At 39.5% G+C, this 12,278-nt stretch overlaps 1 protein-coding gene across 2 annotated transcripts in view; it reads right to left on the reverse strand.

Annotated features, from left to right (window-relative positions):
* Nucleotides 1-7,937: 7,937 nt before the first annotated feature.
* Nucleotides 7,938-12,278, reverse strand: part of HSDL2 (hydroxysteroid dehydrogenase like 2) — a 63,843-nt gene continuing 59,502 nt past the window's right edge. For both annotated transcript variants that reach the window (XM_046023761.1, XM_046023760.1), the window contains one exon: nucleotides 7,938-8,701. In XM_046023761.1, coding sequence (XP_045879717.1) covers nucleotides 8,589-8,701 — 113 coding nt within the window. In that variant the 3' untranslated portion in view covers nucleotides 7,938-8,588. The remainder of the gene's footprint in view (nucleotides 8,702-12,278) is intronic.

Consider the following 12,278-nt stretch of genomic DNA (forward strand, 5'->3'; position numbering starts at 1 on the left):
GGTCATGATCTCAGGGTCCTGGGATCAAGCCCTGCATTGGACTCTCTGCTCAGCAGGGAGCTGGCTTCCGCCTCTCTCTCTGCCTGCCTCACTACCTACTTGTGATCTCTGTCAAATAAATAAATAAAAACCTTTAAAAAATATAAAATAAGAAGAAGAAAAAAATTTTAAAAGGATATATCCATCATGATGAATTTCTTTAATGATGCAGGCTTCCAGCGATGATAGGGTACCTTGAGGAATAAACTACCTCTAAGAACTAGAATTATAGAAGTTGTATTTAAAACAACAAAACAACAAAGGTTGTTTAAAGCTCTTCTAGAGCAACCAAGGATTGAGAGTCTAAGAGCTCAGCAAGAACGGGAAACACACTGAAGTGAGTCCTACATTCTCAACTACTATTCTTTCTTAGGGCATTGTTGATTTGTGTCTTGGAGTACAGAAACCAAACAGTGAAAAACATCCTAGAATTTTTGACAGTCTGATCAGGCTACAGATACAAAATTTGGAGGTCAAGTCCAGCAAGACAGCTTGGACTTGAAAGCTCTGGGGGGTTGGGGGAGGCAGATGGAGAGAAAAGCTGATTCTCCACTGAGGAGGGAGCCCAACACAGGACTCAATCCCAGGACCCTGAGATCATGACCTAAGCTAAAGGCTGATGCCCAACGGATTTGAGCCAACCAGGCGCCCCTCACTGGTGAATGCTAACAAATATTTAAATGAAGAAATTAGGGGTGCCTTGGTGGCTCAGTCGTGATCCCAGGATCCTGGGATGGAGCCCCACATGGGACTCCTTGCTCAGTAGGAAGCCTGGTTCCCCCACTCCCACTCCCCTTGCTTGTGTTCCCTCTCTCACTGTGTCTCTCTCTGTCAAATAAATAAATATAAATAAATAAATAATGAAGAAATTAGACCAATTCTCTCTACTCCCTTTCAGAAGACAGAAACAGAGAAAATATTCCGAATTCATTCTATGAAGCCAATATTACCCTAATCCAAAACCAGACAAAGACATTGCAAGAAAACTAGTATCTCTCATGAACATACACACAAAAATCCTCAATAAGATATTAGTAGATTGGGGCGCCTGGGTGGCTCAGTGGGTTAAGCCACTGCCTTTGGCTCAGGTCATGATCTCAGGATCCTGGGATCGAGTCCCGCATCGGGTTCTCTGCTCAGCGACGAGCCTGCTTCCTCCTCTCTCTCTGCCTGCCTCTCTGTCTACTTGTGACCTCTCTCTGTCAAATGAATAAATAAAATCTTAAAAAAAAAAGATATTAGTAGATTGAATCCAACAATGTATAAAGAGAACTATATGCCACAACAGTCATAATCTGTTCAGGCTACCATAATAAAATACAGATCTTCCTCAACTTACCGTGGGGTTGTCCCAGTAAACCCATTGTAAATTGAAAATATCAGAAGTTAAAAATGCGTTTAGGGGCGCCTGGGTGGCTCAGTGGGTTAAAGCCTCTGCCTTAGGCTCAGGTCATGATCTCAGGGTTTTGGGATCGAGCCCCACATCAGGCTCTCTGCTCAGCAGGGAGTCTGCTTCCTCCTCTCTCTCTGCCTGCCTCGCTGCCTACTTGTGCTCTCTGTCTGTCAAATAAATAAATAAAATCTTAAAAAAAAGAAAAAAATGCGTTTAATATCCATAACCTACCGAACACCCTAGTGTAGTGTATGTAGCCTGTGTTAAACATCCTCAGAACACTTACATTAGCTGCAGCTGGACAAAAATCACCTAGCACAAAGCCTATTTTTTTTTAAAGATTTTATTTATTTATTTGACAGATAGAGATCACAAGTAGGCAGAGAGAGAGTGGAGGAAACAGGCTTCCCGCTGAGCAGAGAGCCTTATGTGGGGCTCAATCCCAGGACCTGGGATCATGACCTGAGCTGAAGGCAGAGATTTAACCCACTGAGCCACCCAAGCGCCCCGCACAAAGCCTATTTTAGAAGAGTGTTGAAGAGGCGCCTGGGTGGCTCAGTGGGTTAAGCCTCTGCCTTCGGCTCAGGTCATGATCTTTGAGTCCAGGGATCGAGCCCCGAATCGAGCCCCACATTGAGCCCCACATCAGGCTCTCTGCTCAGCAGGGAGCCTGCTTCCCCCCTCTCTCTGCCTGCCTCTCTGCCTACTTGTAATTTCTCTGTCAAATAAATAAAATCTTAAAAAAAAAAAGAAAGAAGAATGTTGAATATTTCATGTAATTTATTGAATACTATACTGAAAGTGAACAACAGACTGGTTGTGCGGGTACAAAATGGTTGTTAAGTGTAATAGTTGTTTATCCTTATGACCAAGTGGCTGACTAGCAGCTGCGACTGTTGCTGACCAGTGTCATGAGAGTATCACACCACATACCACTAACCCAGGAAAACATGAAAATTCAAATTTCAAAGTGTGGTTTCTACTGAATGTCTAGTGCTTTCACACCATCATGACTTTGAAAAATTGTTAAGTTGAACCATCATTAAATCAGGGACCCTCTGTACCAGAGACTAGGTAGCCTTTAAACAATAAACTTTATTTCCTGTAGTTCTGGAGGCTAGAAAGTCCAAGACCAAGGCACATACACAGTTAGTATATGGTAAGGGCTTGATTTCTGGCTCACAGATGGCACCATCTCACCATGTCCTCATATGGTAGACGGGATCAGCTAGCTCTACTAGGTTCTAGTAAGGGCACTAATCCCAATCACAAGGGCCCCACCTTCAAGACCTAATTACCTCCTGAAGGCCCCACTTCCTAATACCATTGTCTTAGGGATTAGAATTTCAACATATGAAATGGTGGAACACAAACATTCATATATAAACAACCATATGGGATTTATTTCAGGAATGCAAGGCTGGTTCAACATTCAAAAATAATTAATGTAATCTACTACATCAACAAGCTAAAGAAGATCATGTCAATGGATGCGGAAAAAGCATTTGACAGAGTCTAAGACCTACACATGATAAAATCTCTCAGTAAGCTAGGAATAGAGGGAACTTCATCAGCTTGATGATGAATATATACAAAACCCTACAGCTAATGGTGAGAAACTAGAAACTTCCTCACTAAGATCATGAACAAGGCAAGGATGTCCCTTCTCATTAATGTTTTTCAACATCATACTGGAAGTCCTAGCTAATGCAATAATACCACAGAAGGAAATAAAAGGGAGATTACAAAGGAATAAATAAAATTATGTTCACAGATGACATAATTGTCTATGTAGAAAACCTGAAAAAAAGACCAAAAAAAAAAAAAATTTCCTGGGAACTAATAAATGATTATAGGAAGGTTGTAGGATATAAGGTTAATACACATGGGGCACCTGGGTGGCTCAGTTGGTTAAGCCACTGCCTTTGGCCTCGGTCATGATGCTAGAGTCTCGTGATCGAGTCCCGCATCGGGCTCCCAGTTTTGCAGGAAGTCTGCTTCTCCCTCTCACCTTTTCCCCTTTCATGCTCTCTCTCTATCCCCCAAATAAATAAATAAAATCTTTAAAAAATATAAGGTTAATACACAAAAGTCAATTACTTTCCAAATGCCAGTAAAGAAGAAGTGAAATCTGAAATTTAAAATATATTACCACTTACATTGGCATCCCACAAAATACTGAAGTACAACTCTAATAAAATCTGACAAGATCTATATGAGGAAACCTACAAAAGTCTTATGAAAGATATCATAGACCTTAATAAGTGATAAGATAGTTCATATCATTGATAAGACACAATATTGTCAAGACATCAGTTTATCCCATACCAATACATGAATTTGATGGAATGCCAATCAAAATCTCGTGGTATCAACGAATTGATTCTAAGTTTTTTTTTTTAATTGAGAAATACTTGTACTTTTGTTTTCTTTTTATTTTTCATTTTAAGTAAGCTCTACATCCAGTGTGGGGCTTGAATTCACAACCCTAAGATCAAGAGTCACATGCCTCACCAACTGAGCCAGCCAGGTGACCCTGATTCTAAAGCTTACATGGAGAGGTAAAAGACCCAGAACAGCCAACTCAGTATTGAAGGAGAAGAACAAAGGTGGAGGACTGATACTACCTTACAGTAGCTTACCATATAGCTGCAGTAACCAAGCAGTGTGGTATTGGTGAAGGAATCAACAAATAGATCAGTGGAAGAGAACAGAGAACCCAGAATAGAACCATGTAAGTACAGTCAACTGACCTTTGACAAAGGAGAAGACAGTGTTTTTTTTTTTTTTTCAACAAATGGTGCTGACACTGGATATCCACATGCCAAAATTTTTTTTTAAGAAATGAATCTGAACAATTTTACTCCTTTCACAAAAATTAACTCAAAATGGATCACAGATCTAAATGTAAAATGCAAAACTATGAAATTCCTAGAAAATGACAGGAGAAAACCTAGATGACCTCAGGTATGGCCATGAGTTTTTAGATATGACACCAAAGGTAAAATCCATGAAAGAAGTGATTGCTAAGCTGGACTTCATTAAAATGAAAAACTTCGGGGCGCCTGGGTGGCTCAGTGGGTTGGAGCCTCTGCCTTCAGCTCAGGTCGTGATCCAGGGTCCTGGGATCGAGCCCCACATCGGGCTCTCTGCTTCACAGGGAGACTGCTTCCTCCTCTCTCTCTCTGCCTGCCTCTCTGCCTGCTTGTGATCTCTATGTGTCAAATAAATAAATATTTTAAAAAATAAATAAAATGAAAAACTTCATTAAAATGAAAAACTTCGGGGTGCCTGGCTGGCTTAGTCAGATGAGCATGTAACTCTTGATCTCAGTTGGGGTTGTCAGTTTGAGCCCCACACTGAGTAGAGATTACTTAAAATAAATAAACTTAAAAAAATTTTTTTTAAATGAAAAACTTCTGCTCTGCAAAAGGCAATGTCAAGAGAATAAGAAAACAAGTCCCAGACTGGGAGAAAATATTTGCTGAAGACCTATGATAAAGGAGTATTTGTGTATTTTCCAAAATACACAAAGTACTCTTAAAATGCAACAGTAAGAAAACAACTTAATTTAAAACTGGGCCAAAAAGCCTAACAGACACCTTACTAAAGAAGATACAGAGGCAAGTAAGCATATGAAAAGATGTTCAACATTGCAAACTGAAAGGAGATACCATGAGGCACCTGTTAGAACGACCAAAATTCACACCACTGACAATACTGGATACTGAAGAGGATGTGAAGCAACAGGAACACAACGTCATTGCTGGGGGGGATGCAAAATGGCGCAACCACTTTGGAAGACAGTTTGGCAGTTTATTATAAAACTAAACTTACTACCATATATTTTCCTTCGCACAATTTGCCACTTTAAGAAACTCAAAGTTCTTTTCTTTTGTATTATGTCTCTAAAAAGGTATTGTTCTTTTGTTGAGATGATATATATATAAGCTCAAGTTCTAACCAAACAAACCTTGGAGATACTCATGTCTGAATACTCCCATGTATATTTGTAATGCACATGTTAGAAAACTTCAATTTCTTCTTGTTAAGCTATCGTTTGCTAATCTAATTTATAGGGCACCCCAGCTGAAAACTTAAAGGTAGAGGGAACAGACTTTTTTCTTCTACTTAAGAGGCTTATTTAAGAGGCACTATATAAGGGGATTTGGTGAAATATAGGATTACTAGCAATAAACCATTTTAAAAATAACGTCTAAATAATTTCACTCAGGGGCGCCTGGGTGGCTCAGTCGTTAAGTGGCTACCTCTGGCTCGGGTCATGATCCCAGGGTCCTAGAACCGAGTTCCACATCAGATTCCCTGCTTGGCGGAGAGCCTGTTTCTCCCTCTCCCTCTGCCTGCCACTCTGCCTACTTCTGCTCTGTCAAATAAATAAAATCTTTAAAAATAAATAAATATGGGCACCTGGGTGGCTCAGTGAGTTAAAGCCTCTGCCTTCGGCTCAAGTCATGATCTCGGGGTCCTGGGATCAAGCCCCGCAGCGGGCTCTCTGCTCAGTGGAAGCCTGCTTCCCCCTCTCTCTGCCTGCCTCTCCACCTACTTATCTGTCAAATAAATAAAATCTTAAAAAAAATAAAAAATACATACATACATAATACTTTCACTCAAACACTAACAAGACTCATGGGCTTGATTTCCCTCCACGCCATTTAATTTCAGAAATAGGGCTCAACTGGCTGTTGGACGGCTTACAAAATGGCCATTCAAAACTTCTGGGTGTGGGGCACCTCGGTGGCTCAGTGGGTTAAAGCCTCTGCCTTCGGCTCAGGTCATGATCTCAGTGTCCTGGATCAAGCCCCGCATTGGGCTCTCTGCTCAGTGGGGAGCCTGCTTCCTCCTCTCTTTCTCTCTGCCTGCCTCTCTGCCTACTTGTGATCTCTGTCTGTCAAATAAATAAAATATATATTAAAAAAAAAAAACTTCTGGGTGGTTCTACTTCAGTGCAGTTAATGGGCAAGATCCTTGGAAAGGGAACACATGAATTCATTAAGGTATCTGGGGAATGTTGCGAGAGAGAGGCTTCAGGAATCTAGGTGTGGCTACTTCTATTTCTTTCTCTTTTTTTTTTTTTTTTTTTTTTTTTTTTTAAAGGAGAATTTTTTTTTTAAAGATTTTATGTATTTATTTGACAGAGAGAGATCATAAGTAGGCAAAGAGGCAGGCAGAGAGAGTGAGAGGGAAGCAGGCTCCCTGCCGAGCAGAGAGCCTGATGTGGGACTCAATCCCAGGACCCTGAGATCATGACCTGAGCCGAAGGCAGCGGCTTAAACCACTGAGCCACCCAGGCGCCCGCTACTTCTATTTCTGATAGGCTATGCTAAACCTGTCTGGTACTTCTTAGCAATAATGACTGCAAAGGGGCTGCAGATGACCTAATCCAACTCCTTCAGTTACAGATATGAAAACCAGGGCCCTACAAAAATATTTTTCCCCAATATCCCAAAGACTCTTAGTAAGCAACTTCACGTTTTAGTGACTAGCACCCAGAATTCCTGTCTCCCAATATTTTCATTTTCCCAAAGCTTTGAGACTGTTTGGAGATTGTAAAGGAAGAAGCCTTTGATAAACTTCAGTGGAATACAAGCCTGCTGGCAACACGTGACCAGAATCTTCAGAAAGCTAGGAATGACTGGCACATGCAAAGGGAATTGTGAGGCTGTCACTGCAAAGGCAATCCATCTGGGCTTCTGGATGGGGAAGTAAAGTCTTCAGGTTCTATTCAAGGCTAATGTCCTAGGGAGATTTTTGTTGGATAGGGATTTTGTTCATTTTGGCCTTGGCCTCATTTTTTTCCCATTCTCTGATCCTGTTTCCTCATTTGTAAAATAGACATTAAATGCTTCTAACATTACGATTCTAGGAAATGTCAGAATTAAGCACAGTAATATTAGAGAATGAAAGATGAGAAGTAAAAGAATTACACCAAGCAAGTATTTTTTTTTTTTTTTCCAAGCAAGTATTTTTAACTGATTAAAGTGAAAGGAAAGGACTTTTTTTAAACCTTAGCTTTAAAAAAAGAAAGAAAGAAAAACAAATCATTGTATAAGTTTGCTGAGGCTGCCAAAACAGAATACCACAGACTGGGTGGCTAAACCAACAGACAACTTCCAGTTCTAGGGAACAGGAGTCTTGGTAGATGTGGTTTCTTCTGAGGCCTCTGTCCTTGCTTTACAGATGACTGTCTTCCCACCGGTCCTCACATGGTCATTCTTTTGTGTGTGCATCCCTGGTCTTTTATCTCCACGCTTCCTCTTCTTTGAAGGACCCCAGTCAGACTGGATTAGAGCCCACCTCATTCTCATTTAATCACTTCTTTCAAGGCCTTATCTCCAAATACAGAATGTCTGAGGTACATGGGGGGGGTGGGAACGACACCTGTGTGTGTGTGTATTTCAACAAAGGAGTCTGGTAGGTTGACAATTCAGCGCTCAACAACCATCTATTCTCATGTTCTCTTTTTAAAACACTGTGACCAAGTGCATACTTCTGGAAAGAAAGTATTTTATTTTAAGGCTTTTTATATATTTAGCAATAGGATACATACTGAATTACATTAGCAGAATTGTATTAATAATAGGTAACTTATACCCGGAAAGCTAGTTAGAATGAAAAACATTCTTGTTTCATTAGTCTTCACAAACAGTATTTATTAAGGTAGTTTATGTGATTTCTGTGAAAATACATTATAGAAGATCTTCCTTAAAACAAGTATATAAAAATCTAAAATATCATTAAGATTTCATTAGCATACAATCCCAAACTGAAAAATTTAAAACAGATTAACCTCCTTTTCTATGGAAAGATGTGCTGACAAGAGCTAATTTACTATTTGAACCTGATTAATTGTTCACCATACCTTCCCCACAATGAATGAAATCTAGCTCTCAGAGGGCAAAACTCACAAAATTCAATAGGTAAGCTATCTTAGAATTCCACTTAATGAAGTTTAGGTTTGATTAACTAGCTGTTTTAATTACAATTTCAAGTCTTATAGATACAGAAATTTCTATTTTTTGCAGAACAAACTTGCATATCCTTATAATATGAAAGGGAAGAAAACAGATTTTAACTGTTGATTCCTTTTACTTTTTGAGCTTAGTGACTGACATTTTTTTTTTTTTCCCCTTTTCCTTCACAGCCTGGCATTCATCTGATTCATTAGCTTCTCCAGTCTGATTGCTAGGGACATGTTTCCTTTAATCTTCAATTTTCCTGACATGAATGCCATTGTTGGTTTTAGTTTCCCTAAAATGAGAAAACGAGAGAAGGAAAAGCAACCATTAGTGCCCTTAGGGAGATACCACTTCAAGAACATGCATTATAAAAAGAACCTTCTTGAGTTCTATAAATCTCTGAAGTGCACAAATCTCTATTCCAGAATTTTTTTTATCAGTATCTTGGGAATCCCAATTCCTAGACTTCGATGTTAACAATATCTTATGAGATAATGTAAAAACAATCAGCAAAGATTATACCAAAAAGATGAAGATGCAACATTTATACACCAGTTACAGCACATTAAAGGATATGCAGCCCTCAGAGGAACTGTAGTAAACAAATACTATTTTAGTTAATTTTCCAATCTATTATACAGTTCATTAAACTTTTAACATTTCAGGTTTAGACTTTAAAAAAATCAAAAGGTATAAATGCATATAATATTCTTAAGAAGTTATCATTAAAAACATAGGGGCGCCTGGGTGGCTCAGTGGGTTAAAGCCTCTGCCTTCAGCTCAGGTCATGATCTCAGGGTCCTGGGATCGAGCCCCGCATCAGGCGCTCTGCTCAGTGGGGAGCCTGTTTCTCCCTCTCCCTCTGCCTGCCTCTCTGCCTACTTGTGATCTCTGTCTGTCAAATAAATAAATAAAATCTTTAAAAAAACAAACAAACAAACAAACAAACAAAAAAAAACATAGTGTATGGGCAACAAAAGTATGTGTTAGCACAGAAATGCCAGGATGTAAAACGGGAGCATTAGAGCAGAACTGTAGTTATTAACAACATAAAAGGAACAGAAGCTCCCTGGAGGGAGGAGTCTGTATTTGCTACTCTTATTCCAGTGCTAGTACAGGGCCAGGCACACAGTGCAAATAATGAGGAAACTGAGGCTCATAGAAGATTCTGACTTGCCCAATGTCACACTGCTTATATACGACACACTGGATTTCAAAGCCAGGTGTTTCAGATTCCTTTTTTTTTTTTTTTAAGATGTTATTTATTTGACAGAGAGAGAGAAAGAGAATGCACACATGTGAGCAAGGGAAGGGGCAGAGGATAAAGGAGAAGGAAAGAATCTCCAGCAGACCCTGTGCTGGGCATGAAGCCCAACGTGGGGCTCGATCCCATAACCCTGAGATCACAACCTGAGCCTAAATCAAGAGTTGGGCGCTTAACCAACTGAACCACCCAGGTGCCCCTAATTCTTAATAGTTTTCTGAGCTATATGATGCCAATTTATATATACAGATATCTCTAGCAGGCACAATATGTGTCTAGTGCATTAGTAAACTTCTACTTGCCCACACAAAAAATGGGCTCTTTGTAGGAAAAAAAAAAAAAAAGGATGGGTTAATGTATTTATACATGTTGAGATATTAAACACCTTTAAATTATTCTATGTAGGGGTTGTAACAAAGCATTATAGTTTAAGGATAGAAAGAATCAAGTCCAATTCTTCAATGAATAAACAGGTGCACATTACTCCACGGAAATGTGATATTAAATACCTAAATTTACAAATCATAAACTAAGGGATAGTTTTGATTTATACAGAAGACGGAAAATCTTTGTTCTTTACAGGAACAGAACAGCTCCTCCAGAAACTTAACAAACACTAACATCTGGGAGCTCTTCTGCTGAAAAACTGGGTCCCTATTCTGTCACCCTGCTTCACTGCAGGGTTTCACAACCCAGGAGTCCACAAGCCCTGCTCACACATACACAGCTTCTCCAGCTTTATGGAGCCCTGCCTATAAAGACAAATGGACATCAAATGGAGACAAAAAACCAAAAACAGATAAAAGCCATTTGGCAGGCACTGAAGAAAGCTAAACAAAGTAAAAAAAATAAAAAATTTCACAGTTTGTGTCCTTATCGACGAGAGAAGATATAAAAGCAATGAATCAAGAAGAGAATGCTGGAGAAAGGGGGAAGAAGAGAAGCACAGGGAAGAGGGAGAAAATAGAGGAGACAACCTAAATGGGTAGGGGAGGAGAATGAGAGGGAGAGAAACAGTAGAAGGGAAATGGAATGGGATCCAGTGAGTGAAAAGGGGGCAGTAAGAGAAGAAGAAACAGTGACCACATGGTGAAATCCTAGAAATTAAAAATTTGAGAGATAATATTAAAATACAATAGGCAAGAGGCACTTGTAGATTCTCTGGTCACAGAGGTCCATCTTCTCCATTGCTACCACCCCCCTCCCACTACTACAAAAATCTCTCTCTATGCACCACCCCCCATTATACTCTTTCCAAATAAAGTTTCTCCTTACTCTATAAAAAAACATGGTAGGTAAAAATAAGGTGAGCCAATCTCCCTTAAGCAAAAAAGTTATATTTAGACATACACAATACGAGAAGGAGATGGTCAAAGATTGAATCAAGATCATATGTTTTCTCTAGAAAGTGAAAACTGAAAGAAATATCAAAGAAATAATTTAAGATACATTCCCAAGGAACCTATCAAGTACCCAGGAAAATGAAAGAAAAAAGAAAAAAAAGACCACACTACCTTGCATCATGATGAAATTTCAAACCACAACAGAGAAAGAGAGCATTCCGATTCCAAAGTTTTTAGAAAGAAGAGAGGGTGGATCCAAAAGATTAAGAAAAACAGTATCATTCAATTCTCAATGGTAATCTTAGAAGATGGAGCAATGGCTTCATGATTCTTTTTTTTTTTAATGAGTCTATTCATTTGTTGACTTTAGAGAGACAGAGAGCATGTGAGCAGGGGAAGGAGCAGACGGGGGAGGGGGAGAGAGGGGAAGAAACTCCAACAGACTTCCCACTGAGTATGGAGACCAATGTGGGGCTCGATCCCTCAACACTCAGATCATGACACGTACGGAAATCAAGAGTCAGGCACTTAATCAACTGAGCCACCCAGGCACCCCCTGGCTTCACCATTTCTGAAGAAAAATGAGTTTCAACCCAAAAAGCTCTACCCAGCCAAATAATGTGTTGGTAGAATACAAGTAGTTTTAGATACTCACAAAATACTGCCTCTTATGTATCTTTTCTCATGAAGCTACTGGAGAATGTGTGCAACCAAAAGAGGCTATAAACCAAGAAAGAACATGGGACACAGGAAATAAAGACATTCAGTGCAGAAGAGAGTTAAAAATTGCTAGGATCACAGCTGTGTAGCAGGCTTAATAAGTCTATCTATTTATTGTAACAAGACAAAGGGCTCCAGGAAAAAAGCAGACCGACAGGTAACCTGACACATTTGGCACAGTAGAAAACTGTATGAAAAGGTTGTGGGAAGAGTACGAAAAGATTCTGCTTAGTTTCTTTACACTTATTTTAGTCGGGGGGGGGGGGGGGGGGGAGGAATAGGACAATTATTTATGTCCGGGAAAAAGAAAAGTTCTCTGAGAGGAAACATAATAATAGTATATTTGACTCAGCAGCAAACTATACCAGAATCATAATCATTTAAACCTAAGTATTGATTTAAGAATTAAATTGGGGGGATGGGAAAGGGGCAGGTAAAGCAAAATTAAGGTGCTGTAAGAGGACTTAAATCTCACCTATCAGTCTTTAGTGACTCTAAACAAAACAGTGTAAGTATACATCTAACATTGGGAAATATGATCG

This window comes from Meles meles, chromosome 11 (genome assembly GCF_922984935.1).
Source record: "Meles meles chromosome 11, mMelMel3.1 paternal haplotype, whole genome shotgun sequence".
NCBI lineage: Eukaryota > Metazoa > Chordata > Mammalia > Carnivora > Mustelidae > Meles > Meles meles.